The sequence below is a fragment of the Temnothorax nylanderi genome, unplaced genomic scaffold (assembly GCF_030848795.1).
Source record: "Temnothorax nylanderi isolate EJ_2023f unplaced genomic scaffold, tnyl_v1.0 TNYL_tig0004_pilon, whole genome shotgun sequence".
In the NCBI taxonomy this organism is placed as follows: Eukaryota; Metazoa; Arthropoda; class Insecta; order Hymenoptera; family Formicidae; genus Temnothorax; species Temnothorax nylanderi.
In genome coordinates, this window is record NW_027249066.1 from 475,640 (window position 1) to 495,875 (window position 20,236).

The 20,236-nt window shown below is 42.8% G+C and overlaps 3 protein-coding genes across 8 annotated transcripts; 1 reads left to right on the forward strand and 2 right to left on the reverse strand.

Moving 5' to 3' along the window:
- Positions 1-180: 180 nt before the first annotated feature.
- On the reverse strand, positions 181-6,691 carry Aduk (Another Drosophila Unc-51-like kinase). Of its 3 annotated transcripts, XM_071707156.1 has the most exons (10): positions 6,387-6,515; positions 5,439-5,660; positions 5,184-5,253; positions 3,920-4,071; positions 3,553-3,767; positions 3,197-3,423; positions 2,284-2,545; positions 1,981-2,178; positions 1,255-1,439; positions 181-431 (listed from the first exon to the last, which is right to left on the reverse strand). In XM_071707156.1, exons 4-10 carry the CDS (start codon positions 3,943-3,945, stop codon positions 327-329), a joined length of 1,218 nt encoding a protein of 405 aa, XP_071563257.1. In that variant the 5' UTR covers positions 3,946-4,071; positions 5,184-5,253; positions 5,439-5,660; positions 6,387-6,515; the 3' UTR covers positions 181-326. The 3 variants fall into 3 exon arrangements, with proteins under 3 accessions (XP_071563257.1, XP_071563248.1, XP_071563239.1); XM_071707147.1 differs by having other exon boundaries at positions 5,184-5,660; XM_071707138.1 differs by lacking the exons at positions 5,184-5,253; positions 5,439-5,660 and having other exon boundaries at positions 6,387-6,691.
- Positions 6,320-13,679, forward strand: Ari-1 (E3 ubiquitin-protein ligase ariadne-1). Of its 4 annotated transcripts, none has more exons than XM_071707116.1 (8): positions 6,320-6,459; positions 9,030-9,422; positions 9,508-9,687; positions 9,768-9,830; positions 9,920-10,135; positions 10,211-10,768; positions 10,858-11,084; positions 11,175-13,679. In XM_071707116.1, the coding sequence occupies exons 2-8, from the start codon at positions 9,213-9,215 to the stop codon at positions 11,254-11,256; spliced, it is 1,536 nt and encodes a 511-aa protein (XP_071563217.1). In that variant the 5' UTR covers positions 6,320-6,459; positions 9,030-9,212; the 3' UTR covers positions 11,257-13,679. The 4 variants fall into 4 exon arrangements, with proteins under 4 accessions (XP_071563217.1, XP_071563198.1, XP_071563208.1 ...); XM_071707097.1 differs by lacking the exon at positions 6,320-6,459 and adding an exon at positions 7,208-7,898; XM_071707107.1 differs by lacking the exon at positions 6,320-6,459 and adding an exon at positions 8,234-8,843.
- Positions 13,680-14,593: 914 nt separating this feature from the next.
- Positions 14,594-17,442, reverse strand: LOC139773005 (uncharacterized). The gene is made up of 3 exons (XM_071707170.1): positions 16,272-17,442; positions 15,587-16,048; positions 14,594-15,507 (listed from the first exon to the last, which is right to left on the reverse strand). Exons 1-3 carry the CDS (start codon positions 16,581-16,583, stop codon positions 15,388-15,390), a joined length of 894 nt encoding a protein of 297 aa, XP_071563271.1. The 5' UTR covers positions 16,584-17,442; the 3' UTR covers positions 14,594-15,387.
- Between the last annotated feature and the right edge of the window lie 2,794 nt (positions 17,443-20,236).

Here is a 20,236-nt window from a genome sequence, read left to right on the forward strand (position 1 = left end):
AATCGTAAAGCCGATACGCGACGCAGGCGCCCTCGTCTGCCGCAAGGGAAACGTCGCTTATCGTCGTCCATCTTTGTTTGTGGAAAATATTGATCTTTTAATTGATCCTTGTTGAAAGAACTATTTGCAACCGAACTATTGATATCGTAAATTAATTGGCCGTCATAATTAATCTTCATATTATAACAAATATAAAATTATTTATTAGCTGACTGATTAAATGATGCATGATACAAAGTGACGAAATGGCAAAGTTTGTACAATGGTGCAAAGTGCTATCGACAGCCAAAATAATTATTCTACGCCACCAATTATATAGTCATTAATTATTGTAATATACATTGCTCGTCGGATGGTCGTTGCAAGGAGTCTATATCCTTGGTAGCCAAGAGTCCCTTGGTACTTTCGGCTTCCTTCATCCAAATCTGTACCTATTAATTGAAAACATAGAAAGCTATTAATTTGTTACAAACTATATATCGCACTATATATCGATTCGAAAGATCAACAAAACAATCATAAAAATCAAAATATCCTTGAAATGCTCGTGTAAAAATTTCAATAAACATTGATCGTACTTTAGTTTAATTTATAAATGACAAAATAATAACATAATGGCAGTTTAACCCTTCGGTAAATATGCTTTTAGTAGGCGCCTCACGAGTAATCGCCTCTCGAGCAGGCGCCTCGAGTAACATGTACCGAACGTTCAAACTGTGCGATATTCTCAGGGTAAATTACTGCTCATGCTTCCGTCTTATTTTCACAATACACATATTCACGAATCTATCACACCGTGTGATTAATACACGCTTTCCAGGGAGCTTTTCTCTCGAGCCTTTTGTACAATACTATTTTTACACGTTTGTACAATACTATTCTTATTATGCTATTCGTTCAGGCTATTTGAGTTGTGAAAGAATACAAGAAGATATCCTTGAAGGGACAGCGGCGTAAAACCATTTTAAGCAATTGCGTAGCAAACTTCCCCTTCAGCGAAGTCGACTTGTCCGACGCAATTATCCGTAGATTAAAAAAAATTACAATTGTTTATTAGTGCATCGAATCATTGCAAAAGTCTCTTAGCATACATTAGACATATTTTTCAGTACGCGATCCACTTATACTTATATTAATAATTTATTTTATTTTCTGTACGTTTATTTTCGTTAAAATTCGCAGAAAAACACCCGAAGAGAGAGACTTTGGAAATGAGTCCACACTTTAGCGTAATATTCTGATTCATCAAATCACCTGCTTATGCAGCAAATCTCTTCTTCGGCCTATCGGTTCCTTACCCAACAAAGGCACAAGTACACTTAGACAGGACTGAAATTTTTCTAGAGCCTGAGCATAGCTGCCCTCAGCGAGATATTGCTCAGCAGCTTCTCCTATTTCAAGCGCGTCCACCATGCTCGTGGTACTTTTGCTAAGAATTCCTATCAATAAACAAAGTATGTTACGTTTTATCTATAAATTGGCGTTTCACGGGTTATTATTTTAAATATTCTTAGCTTATCTGGTGAAAAAATTTCTCATATTTCGTCAGAAATTTTGTAAGAATTGGGACTTGTGAAAAATTCTGAAAAAATATATAAAAATTTTCAGATACTTTCAGAAATAATTGGATGAGAATTTTCGGAATATTTAAATATCCATCCATATGTATGAAAATTTCTGATAAATATTGTACAGATTTTTTCATATTTATTCAGATTTCTACAGATATGTTGGCGGAAAAAATCTGATATATTTTATTCATATTTGTTGGAGTTTTTCTGAAAAACGTTCCAATAAAAAAATCTGAAAAATTCTGAGCATTCTGAGAAAGTCTGAAAATTTTTATAGAAATTCTGATTAACAATATGAAAAATTCTGAGACACATTTCTCCACCAGGGGACGTAGATAATAAAAAGCGATTATGTAACACTTTATTTGAGGTAAGCATTTTATTCTGGAAATTTCGACACGATACAAACGTAGTTCGTTGTACGTGAATGCCGAGCTTTTCTCTAAAGATGGTATCCTCTGCAGGGCTGTAACATTTCCTTTATTTTCGGGCGCCGGACGCTTTTCATTATTTTCATCTATAAACGCCACTTTAAGCGTTTCTGCTCTCCTTATGTAATCGTTCACGCGATGACGTAACACCTCCTTTCGTTTTAGATCACTTTCGTCTAATTGAATGATACATAATTATAATAAAACATTCATAGAGACATTCGAGAAATCTAAATCCAGACATATCTGACCGTTTAAACAAATTTACAAAACGATCTTACTTGTCAAAATCGGAATGAAATATCTGAGCGCTTCGCAGTAAAGATAAAATGCCTCTTTTGCATTCTTCTCGGTATCCATTTCAATGGCTTTGTGCACCAACGCGACTGCCTTATCGTAATTTTCTTTCGTGGGCGCGTGCTCCAAGTCCAGAAAGTCGTGCGCGAAAAATTCATCGAACGTTATACGATCGGCAGGATTATGCTTCAGCAGAGCCATAAGCAAATCCTTACACGTCGCTGACACATGAGCCGCCTTCGGCATCTACGGCGAATAATACTAATATTTATAAGTGATTCATGATCACGTTTGAACTCGAATGCGAATTAAAGTGCGTAATATTATACGTCACCGAGTTAACGATCTTTGCACGTCAATGAATTATTTATCTCGCGACAGTCATAACATTACTCGCAAAAAATCGTGAAACTTAATATGATTCGTGTATTTATAATAAAAATAATTGCTGAAGTTATGTCGAAATTTTTTAAGGCGGTATTCTGGTTTGAAAAATATATTTCAGGAATTTTTTGTAGGGGAAGCGAAAAGAGCGAGTAACGTTAAACTTTTCATGTTCTTTTAGCTTTATTTTAATAACAAAAACGCTCTTCTTCTTTATGTTATATCCTGGTTTGCGTTTTTTCTTGCGAGTTTCTAGTGACCAGGATATAACATAAAAAAGAAGAGCGTTTTTGTTACTTAAAAGACAATAAATTCTTAAAATAAGGCTAAAAGAACATGCAAAGTTTAACGTTACTCGCTCTTCTCGTTTCCCTAATACGCAAAAAAAATTCCTGAAAGATATCTCTTTTTACGACCTTTCAATGGTTCAAACCCTTTCAGAATACCCCTCTAAAGTTAGGCCGGGTCCATTTACAGAACGAAGTAAAACAAATCATAACGACACGGAATCACCTCTATTGGCCGAGTCTCCTTGATCTTTTCTGCTAGTTCCTGAAAGCTACTGCTGGAGTAGGGAGCTTTTCCGAAAAGGCACTCGTACATGATCACCCCGACGCTCCACAGATCGACGCGAGCGTCGTACTTGTGCTTCAACAGCATTTCGGGTGCCATGTAAAGAGGCGAGCCGCGTATCGTGAATTTGTGCTCCGAATTGGAGAGATACTGCGCGAAACCGAAATCTGAAACGGCGCGGAGATAAATCGTGATTCGCCATCCGAGAGCGATAGCTCGGTCAAGGCACGCGAGAACCGCGAAGTCACCTCGAAAAAGGAAGAGGGCGGAAAATGAGACGCGCGTCGGTTACCAACCTCCAACTTTGAGCACTAGTTGCGGTTTCCTCATCAACAGCAAATTCTGCGGTTTGAGATCCATGTGGCAGACATTGTGATCGCGCAGATATCTCAACGCCAACGCGAGCTGCTGCAGAAATCTGCGACACGTGCTTTCGGGCAGCTTGTGCTTTTTCTTTATGAAGCTCGACAAGTCTCCGCCGTCGCAGTACTCCATGACGATGTATATGTGCCTGTTTGTACATATGCATTTTTTGTTTCTCAGGAGGAGAGATACGTCGATCGAAAGTGATTCCTTATCAGATCGGTCGTCAGCGATTATTCTAATTCGCTCATTCACGCTTAGCGAGATAACGTTATAGTATATCATAAAATCTCAACGAACCCTTCGTCCCAGAAAAAATCTTTCATCTCCACGATATGCTCGTGCTTGAGGACGTTTAACAGCTTGATCTCCGTCACGAGATTGTCGACCGCCGATTTCGAGAGCGAACCTTTGTCCACGCACTTAACAGCGACTACCTCTCGGCTCCCGTCCTAAGAACGATTATTACAAAGAACGTTGATAAACTTTGAGAAAACTTCGCAATTTGGAGTACGTTTCGAATCTAGCGTAGAATCTCTACAGAAAAGTCGCGTGGTTCTTTCTCTCGATGAAATCAGAAATGTTTCGCTATATATTTTCTACTAAAAAGACTTTTTTTCGGAAACGAATATGGCATCTGCGAGATGCTGGACTGGCCACTTAGGTCTCGTTTTTGAGTGGGATTTTACCCTCATTTATCTTAATCCGAGAATAATCACCTGTGAGCCTATTCCGTAACTCTTAACGACAGTTTCGTTGGCGTTATATTTGCATTGGGCAGAAACTGTTAAGAGTTACAGAATAGGCCCACTGGAGTAATTTTCCCAGCGTCGAAAAAATAAAACTCATGTCACAGTAGTTCTTTTTCTTGACTGACATCCATATTTATATACTTTTTATTCTGTGATTCAACCTGCATAATAGAAAGAGTTTATGACCTGTATATTTTGACCTAACCAATTTATTGAAACTTGCTGGAGTGTAGAAATCGCTCTAGGTCAGTCTAGGTAATCGTTTACTTCGAAATTAAGCGACCCAACTGGCCAGTTCACATTTATTCTAACTCACAACGTTTTAACAATCTGGTCCTTCTCAAGTGAGATATTATAATTTATTACGCAACATTAGACATCATGCGTCGCCAGACGTTGTATCCTAACTACATATACAATGTCTGGCGACGCATGATGTCTAATGTTGCGTAATAAATTATAATATCTCACTTGAGAAGGACCAGATTGTGGTTGAAACGTTGTGAGTTAGAATAAATATGAACTGGCCAGTTGGGTTGCTTAATTTCGGATTTTATTATTTTTATTTATTTACTGGCAAATTTATTTATTACCATTATAAAATCGTTTACGTTATAAAAGTTAATAAAGTGTGATAAGAGTTTATGTTATAAATTCGAAATAATAATTATCGCAACAAATACCAAGTAACATGCAACTTGCATGCAAGTTACAATTTCCTGCTCAACAATGTAAATTTTTGTGTTATATCTCACATGTGTTATGTAAATGTATTATATAGGATGTAAAAATGATCTCAGATAATCATTTACGTTTACGTGAAAATATCAGGTGGCTATTTCCGGATTAAAGTTGAGGGCTCAAGGGAAAGCAAATCCGACTCTGCAATATAACACATGTGTTAAGCTGGGTATACACTTAGCGAACGAACACCGAACGAACAGCAAACGTAAACGTTCGTTGTCATTATTCAACAGATATAATAAAAAATTTCCAATTGCTACATGCAGCAAACACCGAATCTGGTCGAATTCTAGTATTTGCAATCGAAAGAAAAAACAACCAACCTAGGAGCAAAAACGCGAATGTCCGAACGTTCGCGTTCGCTGTTCGTTCGCTAAGTGTATACTCAGCTTTATATTGCATTTGCATTTCTGCCGAAGGGATCAAAATGACTTGTTTCCGAAAAGACACGATATTCAAGAAAAACAAATGTATATTTGTGTATATACATTTTTTTAATGATCCGGGTATATCTATATAGAATCTATATGTATCTATATAGAAATCTGAAAAAAGAGAGAGAAAGAGAAAAAATAGATTTATAAAATTAATTATCTGTATATTTCAATAAAAGTTAGGGAAAGTTTTAGAAATTAAAATGTTTAAAAAATAAGTAATAATTATAAAAAAATGTTAAGTCATTTTACTTCCTTAGTAGTTTTAGTGTTAATAATAAAAACTATTTTTTACAAACCTTTAAAAACCTTTAAATATGCAATTCCATCGAAAAAAATTTAATAAATATATAAAAGCGTTTTATTAATTAATATCTTAATTTTTTAGAAATCATAATATCCTCAAATACTGATAAATTACATAGTACAACCAATAATATACGATATGTAATTATAATAACTTTTAACTGGAGTATAAAGTTTATCTAAAATGATCGTTTACGTAAAAATATCCGGTGTCTATTTCCGGATTAAAGTTGAGGGCACGAGGGAAAGCAGGGTCCGACCCTGCACACGAGCGCGATGTAAACGCTATCGAGTTTCCGGCGATAACGCGTATTTACCCTCTGGCGAGTGCATGGGGGGCAGCGGGAGAGGAAGAGAAAAAGCGTGAGAGAAAACACTACGTATAATTTAACGCGTGAGCGAGCGCTCGTGTCTCCTTTTGTGTGACAAATAAACGATCGATGCCTGATAGGTGGTTCGGGGCGGTCGAACAAACCTAACCTGGATCTTTTCGAACGGGAGGGAAAAAACCCCGAAAATCCCCGCACGTACCTTCTTGAACGCCTTGTACACGGTCGCGTAGCTTCCGGTGCCGATCTTTTCCAGCATGCAATAGTCTCTCACGGTAGGTAGACTCATTTTTCCAACGGAAATACGCTAATTCAACGTGGCATTCGCGGCGAAACGTCGCAAGGGTGGACAGTGGACACGATGATACGATACTTTTACGGCGCTCGTGCGCACGTTTCCTCGCACATAGGCGTAATCGGCAGAAATTATCAACGACGAATAGATTGATATCGCTGTCGAGAAAGTGGATTGGAATTGGAAGATGGGTGAGATTTTTTTATCTAGGTTAAGGAAACTTGTGCAGTTTCACGGCGCTTTTCTTTTTAATTATACAAAATGTAACATTTATTACGGAGCACATAGAATTAACAAGACAGTTTTTTTTTTATTTCGGTGCATATATTGAGTGATTTTTCGGCATAAAAATGTAATAAAGTGCAAAGCGATTCATATAAGTGACTGCGATCGAGACGACTCCGATTTTTGACGCGATCGACGTCAGCGTGTCGCAAAAAATCGTCGCATCTCTGCCGAGAGAGGAGAGAGAAGAGAGAGAGGAGAGTACGCAACGCAGCGGCCTAGTTAGATCGGAGCCGTATCGCGATATTCGCGATTTAGGTGTCTACCCGTTGTAAACAATGCGGCACGGCACGTCCCGCGCGTCGCGCGTACGTACTGAACGTACGCGCGGAACGGTTCTGCGCGTCCGTCAGCTGTGCGCGCGATACGGCGCGCGAGCGTGGCTCACTTCGCGGCGGTGGGACGAATCACTCGGTGCGACTCGGCTAGCGTCACGGAGTCGTCGCGGGTCTTCGGAGTTTCGGAGTCAGTTCGCGGCCGTTCGTCGAATTGCGCGCGCGCCGACACCCGAATCGCGCGGTGTCCCGCAGGATTGTTTCGCGAAATTTCGGGTGCGACTTCACGGCTCGGGGCCCTGCGTCGACGACGGAGAGCGGCGGCACGCTCGTCGTTCGATCGTCGAGGGACTCGATAGTCGATGTCGCGGATCGTCGCAGACGTGGCAGCAGTGCTCGGGCTATAGACTCGTTCGAGATCACCTCTCTCTCTCTCTCTTTCCCTTTCTCCCTCTCTCTCTCTAGCCATCCGACATCCCTTGTCTCGTTCTTTCCGTCTGTCGCTTCCTTTCATGGCAAACGGTGCGTTCTCCGTGATCGCGCACTCACAAATCCTCTTTGTCGCTCGCAACAACGCGGCGGCCGTCGCGATGGGCGAGGACAAACGCTCGCTGGACGCGACCCGACCTAGTTAAGCCTCGGTGGCCAGTGTACGGTGGTGTAACTCGCGAATGTGCGACGTTCTCCGAGTCTCGTGATCCCCGCGCGTCCATCGTCCATCTCGAAACGTGCTGGAAAGCTACCGACCCCGACACGAGGTTGCCCGACAAAAAGAAATCGAGCACGCGATTCCCGTCCATCGTGGATATAACGCAGCCTCAACGACGGGGATAGTTAAGCGGCGGCGTCACATCAAACCGTACGTGCCCTCCGGTTTGTTTATCATCCTCCCGCGCGGCCGGAGTGACGCGTGACGCGTGAAATTTTATCGAATCGGTTTGCAACGGGACGCCCGCGCCGCGCCGCCAGTCTCGCCACGAGTCTCTCGTCTTCTCGTCTCTCCGAGTGTCTCTCTCTTCGCGCGCGGAATCGATTGCCCTTGAACTAAGCGTGTCTCGTCCAGCGCCTTATTATAAACGCGCGCGTGTGCTAATTAGCGAATCCGAGATCCGAGTTGCGACACGCGCGCGAGCGCGCTCGCGCATTCACACATACATACGCACGTACACGTGCGTACGCAGGCTCGTCCTTCGCGCGTATATTTATATCGTATGCAAAATCGAAGTCGACTCCTCCGACGCGGCCTTCGAGGCGCGTCTGCATTTAGGCGCGCGTTTTCGTTCAGCCTCGGCATAGCCGCGTGATCCCGCCGATAATTTCGCGCCGAGGTCGACCTCGACGGCTCGACGGACGCGAGAGCGTCATTGTCGCCCGTGCACGCGGCGTTCGCGCGTCGCTCGGCCCAGCTCGGCCGTCAATCGCATCGTCCGCCCGAGCCAGGAGGAGGAGGATCGTCGCAATCGGCCGACCGAGCGCGAACGTCTTCGCTCCGCCGTGGGATTAGCCGTTCGCCGCGCCCGCCGCCGGAGTTCATCTCGGATGTTTTGGCAGCTGACTTTGTTTCCTTTTCTCTCCCCGTAAACGGAAACCTCGGCGAATCCCCCGGGAGCCTCCGCGCGCGCACCTCCGAGAGGATCGGACACGTCACACGCCGCGCGGCGATCGGTATCGCGACGCGTCCAGGATCGCGCGCCTCTGTGCCCGTCGGAAGACCGTCCGTCGCTCCGCTCCGGATGCTTTATTCGGGCAGCATCGAGGAACGATGACGTCACGTACGGAAACATAAGCCGTTTTCTCGCAGCAGGTGCGCGTCCCTCGAGTCCCTCGGTACCGCGAACCACCCGCGTCCCCTCGTGTCTCTCCGAAAAGATCGAGTTCCGGAGTAAATCTCTAAATCCGCCGAACGCGCGCGTTAAAATGTACTAAATCCCCGATGCGATTGCCGATATTCTGCACATATTTTGTATTAACGTATAAAATCCATATCCAGGACGAAGCGTTGAGCGGAGTAAACGCGGCGCGAATCAACGTTCCTGCGAGCTGCTCGTGCTGGATGCCAGGTCCCTAAGTGCGATCTGATCGCGCGTGGGAAAACTTGCCTCCCGAGAGAGGAAAGAGAAGCGCCAGTGTAGAACCCTTAGAGGTTTGTTGATTCAACACACACCCACACACAATGGATTCGGAGGAGGAAACGCTTTACGACGACGTCGACTCCGGCAACGAGTCGAGTGGCGACGACGTTGACTTCGCTATGGAAATCGAGTCTGGTAATCCACGGGAGCGTGCCACCGACGTCGACGAGTATCCCTTCGAAGTGCTTTCCACGGAAGAGATCGTACAGGACATGGTTGACTCCATAAAGGAAGTCAATACTGTTGTTGAAGTAAGCCTCGTAACTTATCAATAGGATGTTTCTCGAGATAAACTATAGGGAGATGTGTTATATATACGCACGTGTTAATCTACAGATACCGGCTACCACCACACGTATTTTATTAAATCATTTTAAATGGGATAAAGAAAAGCTGATGGAACGATTTTACGATGGTGATCAAGAAAAGTTATTTGCCGAGGCACGCGTCATTAATCCGTTCAGGAAGGGCCCTCTGATAAGCAGGAGTCGATCCTCCCAAAGTTCTTTGGTAAATGTACGTGTACAATTTATTTTAATCATATTTCGTTATTGACGAGTTAGCGCAAGAATTATATTACGTGTGTTGTTAAACAGCCGAAAAGACCGACAAATGGAACAGAGGAATGTGGAATCTGTTTTATGACCTTGCCATCCTCAGTAAGTCTATTTTATCTATCAAATTTCTTTAAAGAGTAGTAATAGAAGTGGAATATATTAAAGAAATGAACCTATAACAACACCATTAGATGATGACTGGTCTGGAATGTGGGCATCGTTTCTGCACCGGGTGCTGGGGAGAATATTTGACAACCAAAATCATGGAAGAAGGAGTTGGACAAACAATAGCGTGTGCTGCTCACGCTTGTGACATTTTAGTCGACGACGCCAGTGTTATGCGACTTGTCAAGGATTCCAAAGTTAAATTAAAATATCAACACTTAATCACCAATAGCTTTGTCGAAGTAAATATTTGATTAACGTAATTTAATTTATTGGATGTGTCACAAGTGTTTGTTACATTTCTTTTCCTCGTATAGTGCAATAGGTTACTGAGATGGTGTCCTTCCCCCGATTGCAACAATGCTATTAAGGTGCAGTACGTAGAAGCAAGACCAGTTACTTGCAAATGTGGACATATCTTCTGTTTCCACTGTGGCGAAAACTGGCACGATCCTGTAAAGTGTCATTTGCTCCGTAAGTGGATCAAAAAGTGTGATGACGATTCCGAAACGTCAAACTGGATCGCTGCCAATACGAAGGAGTGCCCTAAGTGTAATGTCACGATCGAAAAAGATGGCGGATGTAATCATATGGTTTGCAAGAATCAGAATTGTAAAACTGAATTTTGTTGGGTATGTCTTGGTCCTTGGGAGCCTCATGGTTCCAGCTGGTACAATTGTAACCGTTATGATGAGGAGGAAGCAAAAGTGGCAAGGGACGCGCAAGAAAAATCCAGATCAGCTTTACAAAGATATTTATTTTATTGCAATAGATATATGAATCACATGCAATCATTAAAGTTTGAAAGTAAATTGTATGCCAGCGTGAAGGAGAAAATGGAAGAAATGCAGCAACATAATATGTCGTGGATTGAGGTACAGTGATAATTATTACAAATTAATTTTCTTAAGTTTATTGGATACAAATTTATATACCATCGTTATTATTTTTCAATATTTTTCAGGTACAATTTTTAAAGAAAGCAGTTGACATTTTGTGTTCCTGTAGACAGACTCTCATGTACACTTACGTTTTTGCTTATTACGTGAAAAAGAACAATCAGTCTGTGATTTTTGAGGATAACCAAAAGGATTTGGAGAGTGCTACAGAATGCCTCTCTGAATATCTTGAAAGGGATATCACGAGCGAAAATCTTGCAGACATTAAGCAAAAGGTTCAGGATAAATATAGGTAAGGATTATGCATTATTATTAGAAAAATTAAATATCTTGCTTGTGTTGTGTTTATGTTTTAAAATAACGTTACATTTTGCTTTTAAAGATACTGCGATAGTCGGAGAAAAGTGCTTTTAGAACATGTTCATGAAGGATATGAGAAGGAATGGTGGGATTACAAGGAATAGAGGATTTTTGCTAGTTTCATTTCTCGGGGTGACACAAGTCCTCTTCCTTCCCACCTCTGCCCCAGCTGTGATAAACCAAGAAAGAGTTAACAAGAAACAAAAAGGAGCATGTCACAAAGTGATAAACGTGTTATATGCACTTTATACATAATATGCTCTGTGGCAACACGTATAATGTCGTTTATGATTAATACTGAACTCAAATTATTAAAATTCAATTCCGATCACTAACAAGATTGGACAATATTTTGATTTGCGCTTGCTGTGTGTTATATCATCATTGTAGATTCTTGATTCTTAATGGAAATGCCCCATTGTTTTAGGTAATCTTAAGAAAAGTTATATTCATTAAGACGAGCAAGATATGTGTCATTATTCGCAACGTACTTACAATTAGCATGTTGCGATGTAAAATGACTTAGCTAAAAATTTACTATTTTAATTAGTATGTTTTAACGACGTTAGTCGAATTGGAAGTTTTTCCCGAGGACTTATTTTTTTCCCCTTAATTTTAGGAATAGCTGTTTAAAATAAGTCAGGTACAATTCAAATGGATCATCCCAATTGTTTTACCCTATTTTGGACCACAATACGTCCAGGCTACAACTGCCAATGTTTAAGAAACGCTAAATTATCTACATGCGTATCGTCAGTGCTATGTATTTATATTTAATAGTTGAGCTTTTTTAATCCTTGTGTGTACTGTTTCAAGAAAGCTAGATATACTTAAGTACGAAATCTTTTCCAATATTGCGAAAATGTAATATCACTTTTTTTCCTATGTATATTTTATCTTTTTTTTTACAGATAAATTATATAAAATGTCGGTTAATTGCTTATACTGACATTGTGCAGATTAAAGGGGGCCAAGTTTGTGATATCCTTCACATATTACCATATACCATCTCTGCATGTAAAAGTAGAACACACTACAATTGTCAACTTGCAAAGAAAATATTCATAGTATTACCATTCTTCTTCTTTTCGTGAATTAATATTTTGAATATGTTATAAATTGCATGCGATATTTTTTTCTTGCATTTGTCGTATTATGTCTCAATTTTAAACATGGATATATTATAGTAAAAAATTCATATCTGTAACATGTTTTGTTCACATGCACAATAATATATCTTTTTAAATACTTTTATTTGTATGTGGCAAGTACATGATTAATAAAGATAATAATTCTATATCAATTTTATTAAGCTATTTTTCAAATTAGTTGAAAATATCTATTATCTTGTCTTTCTGTCATTCTATTTTTTTATCATTGTTTCTTATTTCTTTTATTCGATCTGATTGATATCCATTTGCATAACGCTGACGATATGTTTAATTAGCTAACTAATTAAAGGTTGACTACAAATATAATAATCACTTATAATTGTCAATAATAAATAAAGTGGCAGACGAAATGAGTTTTCCGTTTGTACAGTTAATATAGTATATATATCCACAACACACAAATGCATAATACATACAATTAAATATAGTAATATCGATAATAGCAAAGTAGAGAATTTTGAAAATTTATTAAACCGAAATTGTTGATTCTTGCTATTATGCACATTAGGATCTGAAATAAAAGTTGAAACGCAGTTGTTTTCTGTACAGTCGCAAAATTTGATTAGATATAAGAAAATTGTTAGATATACTCGCCAAGATTTCGCCCTCTAGTTTGTGATTTTATAATCTATATTCACACTCAATTCGTAAACTGTAACGGTGTATTAAAGAACTTGATGATCTTGTATAAAAATAAAAAAAACTCGTAAATATTCAAAATTTCTTGTATATGATCCAAATTTGAATTCTAGGTCAAGTCTTCGTATTCATGGAAAAAAATGTGTGCATATATGAAATTAAAATGTTTAGCTGTCAAACTATCAGACATATCTGAAAAAGCGCCATAAGGCATTGGATTTTAGTTGAAATAAATTGCAAACTATTGTGTCAAGGATTTCATTATCCATTCATATTTAGTATCTATGAGTATTTCAACGGCAAAACTTATACGATAATAAAATAAACTATTTTACTAGTGAACTGTAATATACGTATAGAAAGAATCGTGACTTTACTTTTGTAGCTATAAACCAATACGTACATTATCATGCATCATCATCTTTATGAGACCCTTAGGGATAGATTTCTGATCATTGTTCGGTGTTGCCTTTTGTTAACGTATATAATTATAAATATATATTGTAAATACTACAATATATATACATACATCCATCCACATATATACATACATACACTGTAAATCTTAAGTGAAATTAGATCTCAGTAGTCTCATGGATATGAAAATATGTACGAGATTTCGACGCTGAAAACGACAGTTAATATATTTCCTTGGCAGAAATGTATCCTCCTCTTTGGTTATAAGAAATAAAGAGAGGCAAGTTATTATCCCAGCACCCTATTATACAATATACTTATCGTGTACAAAAAGGTTTATAGTTTAGATCGTTTTCCGCATTCGTACAAAAGGCTCGATAAGCCGCAGTTCTGACATACAACGTAGCCTCTTTTAAAATAGGTATGTTATTTTAAACGAAACTGTCCGCATGCAAATGTCGCTACTTATGATATTCGAAAACGTTAATTTGTACCACATCCTAACACATTCTACAGAAAAGAATTACATTTCTTACTTTCAAGCTATTAATATGAATGGAATGTCAAATGTCAATATCTTTTTATTATTCTTCATTAATTAATGTTTTAGATTACATAGATACGGTTAGGAGGATTGTGTTCACTGCAGTAGGAATGGATAGCGTTATTTTATATGAAGTTAGTATTTTTGATTATTTGCAAACGTATACATCAAAAGTACGTCGCTTATGGTATTTTCGTAGTGATTAAGACTGATCCCCTTTATCACGATACGCAACAGTATATTAATACTTATCGCTTATAATTTATGATACATTTAAAGATGCTCTAACGATGTTGACTCGATGTCTTCCCAGAAAACAAAAGTACTTGCACCATTGTAAATAAGTCTTTATATTATTTTATGAGCGGTTTTTATTTGTAGTAATGTAATCGCTTCATAAAACTATATTTAAATTTTCATAACAGTAACTTGTGCTCTACCCTGTAAATTTCCATTGATACGCGATAATGTACATGAGAAATTATTAATTTTGTAGCAAACACGAATAATGCATACCTACATGTATTTTAATACTAAATGGGAATCGACAAATAAGAAATCGAATTTTCTGTGGAATTGCGAAAATTGATCGATAATTATATCTTTGTAGTAGGTATTTTTTTTGAATCTCTTTCTCTTGTTTCAGTAATGATTACAGGAGAACGATCGTTATTTTATAAAAGTATTTATTCTGAATATGCTTATAAAATTTTTGCAAGTGTAATAGAATATATCAACATATAAAAAAGTAGCCATTATTTGAATATACATGACGGTATAGCTTCGTAGCCATCGTTTTTTTCGTCGGTATTACATATATGCCTTAAAGTTTAAAAATGTGTGGTTGCGATCGGTTTTTTATGTGACCCAAAGATACTCGAAAAAAATTTATTATTTAATATATTCTCTACCTAAAATAAATTATAAATAAATAGATTGCGTCTACCTAAATTCAACATAATTTCGAGATTCTCGTTTCTTGTTCCGTAAATTTCTAAGAATTTCTTCAATTTTGAGTATTATTATTAGGAATTACTTTAATATAAAATGTCTATTCTTGTAGAATTAAATAAGATAGTCTGTCTACTAATTTCACTAGTCTGTTATAAGGTATTGTAATAGGAAACTAGCGTCATTGTCTGTCGCTCATGCTATGTATGCTCGCTGGAGTTATATAAAAAGTAGGATGATCCTCTAAGCCGAGTGACATTGATATGAAAATTATGTGTGTCAACGCGTTGATGTATCTTTTGTTAATTTTCCATATTTCTCGTATAGATGTAGCAAGCGCTCCGTTTGAATCGAATCGTTCCGATGTCCGTGGGTGAAATGTTACAACGTTGTGCGTACGTTTATAAAAATTGGTACGCATCTCTTTCGAGAGTGTTCCCGTAGAACGTAAGTACGCGAAGGCTTCTCGAACAAAACGTACTCAAATCGCACGATCCCGTCTTGAGGTTCCATCAAGAAGTCACCGATAAGATCGTGGCGATCAAACCGAGAGTGGCGCCCGTCATTAACAGACTCCGCCAAACCGCGCCGCTGACTTCTTCGGCCACGGGGTACTCGACGCACAATTGTTCCTGCAAAACGGCAACACGCTAGGTTTGTGTATCTCGTACGAAACAATTTTGACAATAATTAACGATTGCGCGCACTTACCCATCCGCCATAGCCCTTGATGAAGTGCGTTATGTTTTCACCAACGTATCTAGAGACGTACAACGGCAATTTCTTTTTAAGACTGTGCATTCTTCTGTCCCTGGCCCACAAAGCCAATCTGCCCATGAAGGCGTATAAGCAGACAATCCTGGCCCATGTGATAACGCCGTGTAGGAACAGCTCGTTGGCGACCCCCATGAATGTTTCATAAGCGGTGTCCGGGACGACGTTCAAACGATTTACCATACTCGTGAAGAGAATGCTGTGCTTGTTGAGCATTTGATATACATTGTGCCTCATGCTGCGGGAGACCGGATCCTGGGATATAAGATAGATATCCTCCTTCAGCAAGTACCGTATCACGTCGTTGGCCAGGATCTCCGCGGTCGATTCTATGGAGTCGTCGTGGATATTGTAACGTGGGGGTGGACCCAGTTGCGGGAACAGATACTGGAGTCGAATCTAAAAGGATAAGACACTTTATGAACCACTGATCTGATTTTCCTTTTCTCGCGATCGTCGCAAAAGTCACGTCGTGAAACACGAAATTATAAGCGGAAGTCCGACGCGAAGCTTTTCCCACGTTCGCGAGTGAGTTTCAACTGATTTCAACGATCGCGGACATTGACAATCGGACCGGCGCGCGAGTTGACCGACAAGCCGTTACACCGCCGATATACGATACCTGGCACATCTCGAAGAAAGACATAGCGCGGTTAGCAGCGCCGACCGCATATCGGCAGACACCGTCCTCGTTGTCAGCAACGGCGACGGCGGTGGCGGTGGCGGTGGCGGTGGCAGTGGCAGCGGCGGCGGCGGCGGCGGCAGCGGCAGCGACTCGCTCGTTCGACGAATTCCTGTTACCGGGGGGATCGCATTCCAGAATGCCGCCCACTCTGGAATGCAGTTCCCCTCGCGCTGACGTACCCTGCCCCTCCTCCCCACCCTCCGCGTCGAGGATCTCATTGTTCGTCGTCGTCCCGTCGTCGCCGGCCATCCTCTTCTTCTTCTTCTTCGCCGTGACCGGACCGCGAGCGAGGAACCGCGAGTTTCTGCTCTCCGTCCCGCTCCCGTCGGGGTCGTTTCCGTTTTCCCAACGTCTCTCCTCAGGTCTCCCGGGTGATGCCGTCGGCTCTCACATCTCACGCTGGTCTCTCCGAGATCGTCCGATGCCGTGAGAATCGATCGCGCGGCCCCGATGCGGCCGGATGAACGAGCGCGCGGTGCTCCGAAAAAACTTGGACCACGACCGACGAGCCGATTCAACCCGGCCAACCGACCGACGGACGGACCGACCGACCGACCGACCGACCAACCAACCCAACCGACCAGCCTGCCAGCCCCAGCGACGAAACGCTCCGCTCTCTACTTTCCCGCGGCCATTTCCGAAGCCGAAGCCGATGCCGAGAAGCCGAAACCGCGCCGCGCCGTGCCGTTTCCTCCGCTCTTGCTCCGCGTCTCGCACACAACTTGTACCGTACCGCTCCCTCGGCCTGCTTGCCTGTCTTCTTGCCTGCCTGCCTGCCTGCCTGCCTGCCTGCCTGCCGATGCCGCCAACCAGCCCCCCGACCCACGAATGTTTCACATCACTACCACTACCGCTTATCTCGAGACTCTACCCCACCGCGCCGCGTAATGCCGATTGCCGAGTACTGTATGACATGGCTCAGCGTTTCTCAGCGTTAACGATCGCCGGGGAAGCCGACTCGCCGAACGGAAGGTCTCTTTGTTCCGTTCGACGACGCTCGACCCGGTATCTCTGATAGCCTCGAGAAACGTATAACGACAACGATTTTGCGTATTGCGTATTGTGATTGAAGGACGTTACATCGATTACCGCGCCCCACGTTACGTCAGGCTCCTCGCGCTTGTCGGGCGCGCGTAGGCCAGTTGAGAGTTGAGAGCCCGTGGCGCGTGAGCGCGGAGCAGCGCCGGGCGATCGCCGACGGCACTCTCACGAGCGCAGGGCGCGCTACACCTTCGCACACAAGCGCAGCGACTCTCTATGGATCATTCACGTTTCCGCCCCACCACCGGGCCGCTCCGACACGTGCACCGTGTGCATACACACGCGGCCGCCGCGCGCCCATGTGTCGGTATACTGTCGGTGCGCGCCGTCTCGGTTCCTCCTTCGCCGGGGCACTCGCCGACAGCTCCAGCCCTTTCTAGCGTGCGCGTTCTTTCTCACGCATGCACGTGCGTGCGGCTTTATCCGCGCGCGGTGCGCTTGTGTGCGAAGGAATGGAATTTTCGACGGAACCGCCGAGTTTGTTCGAGCGGCATCTCGGTGCGCGATTATTACTTCGGCCGAGAGTATTTCGAGAGAGAGAGAGAGAGAGAGAGAGAGAGAGAGAGAGAGAGAGAGAGAGAGAGAGAGAGAGAGAGAGAGAGAGAGAGAGAGAGAGCTTCGAATGAATGGCGAGATTCTTTGTTGCTCGAAATGTCGGGGCGAACGCCGATGCTGGGGATCGCATTCGCTCGCGAGCTGCAGGCTTGGAGAGCGACGGTATCTCCTATCTCCTTCGCTTCGAGTCACCGGTCGCTTGCGCAACCGTCGAGAAATTTGTATTCATTCAGCTTTTCCGCGCGCCCCTCTCTCCCTCCTGAATTCCTTACAGGATTGCGCGAGCGCGAGCGCGCTCGCACGTATACTCGTATATCGCGAGAGATGCATTATTCGCCGGAGCGGCACGGAGAAACGGTGAAAGTCTCGGCCGCAGTTACCGTGGACCCTGCGAGTAACAAAATCGTCCACAATGAAGCTAGCTAGAGAATTCTTCCCTCGAGTCGTCCCTCGAATCGGAAGCGAATTGAAGATATTCGAGTATCGATAACGAAGCGACTCTTGCGTTCGAATTGGATTCAAATCGGTATTACATGAAGGGATAAAAACCACAGTCGAATTTTTAAAAATATTTTCTCGTGTGCATAGATGCAATTTATATATTGTACAGATTGCATCTATGCACATTACACGAGAAAATATTTTTAAAAATTTGACTTACACCACTGTGGTTTTTACCCCTCCATATGTATCATGCATATATATATATACATATATGTATTCATTTTCATATATTCCGCATGCGCAAGCCAAGGCGAATCCCTACGCAATACGCGCTCGGACAAATCCACGATACAATGAGACGACGCGGGACATATTCGGTGAATGTAACCGCGAGCGCGGTAACATTTCCACGAAAGGCTTATGCTGAAACTGGTCCGCGTTGTCAGCCGGTCGTCCGCGCCGGGCAGTGACGTAACCAGGTGAGCGCGCACCCGTGTCGGGGTTATCAATGAATCGGTAAAGAACGCGCGGAGCCAGCATTCCGTCGGCTCGCGCAGCGAGCCCCGCTCGGCCAGTATACCTTTCTCGCCTGTATCTTTTTTTTTTTTCACGTGGCTGCATCAAATGGGAAAGTTCCCGCGAGCGCGTGGGGCTGTTCGGCCCGCGAACGCTGAATTCCGCGTATGACTCGAAGGTGTCTGCGTACGGGTTTCTCACATACGCGCTCACATATGTATGTCGTTGGCAGTACTCCTCTCCCGCGAAGTTTCCCCCCTAATTACGTCCCTGCCCGCTTCACCGCGCGCCGTGCCGCGCGGAGAGACCCGTGCCGTGCCCACCACTCCTTACCGCGGTGCAACCTTCAAAGGCCACTGAATGCGTCCATGAATGAAGTAGGAAAGTTGCTGGAGTACAGATCGACCGGATGTGTGCATACTATAGGTAGTATAAGAAAACGAGAACCGTCGCCGCGCCGTCGCCGCCGCCGCGCCGTCGCCGCCGCCGCGCCGCCGTCACCGTCGCGGCACTCTACGTCAAAGTTCCGCGCCGCTGTCGATCAAAACCAGTTTCAGATCGCTGCCGGTGATACGGACTAACGTACCGTATCCGCGATCGCTTTCCGCCCCTTTACAGATATGACTTAACTTTAGAGAACAGCTAAACGCCATTCCATTTTAATTGCGGTAACGAGCGGCTCGATTCCGGAACTGCTCGAGACAGAGAGAAAGAGAGAGGGGAAGAGAAATTATCGCTGGCGAAAGATCGCGACGCGTCTGCAAAATTTAAGCGATCGACGCTTCTATTTAAAGGAGTTCTGAAGAAGATCCTCCGGGTCTGCGCTTCACCGGGACGCGATCCGGAGCGCGTCTTTCCTCCGCGAAGCGCCTTTCACATCGCGAAGTAGGATAGCGGAGCGTCGAAGACGTTGAAATATCGCCACCGGACGCGAATAAATTGACGAAATGAGTCATGAGCGTAAATGAGATTTGATAGGGCCAAATTATTTCCGTGTGTCGCTTCTTGGAGCGATGGTAAACCAGGGCGGGCGGGAGGGGAACTCGACGACGACTTCTAATGGGGAGGAGGGTTATCGCTCACACGTCACGTTACTATGATAAATTATTATTATTATTATTATCGTAGTAACTTTTGAATTGGCGCTTTGTCGTCGTCGTCGTCGATTTTCATCGCGCGGAACGAACCGTGGGAATACGACGGGCGCGGAGTGAACGGCGCGCAATATTTCAGAGGAACTCGCGTGGCGATCGCCTGCCTCCCGGTAAGCGTTTTCTTACTGTCATTCATGATACTACAATCCGGCAATAGGATGATTGCTTGACGGTCGGTGACTAAAGTGGATA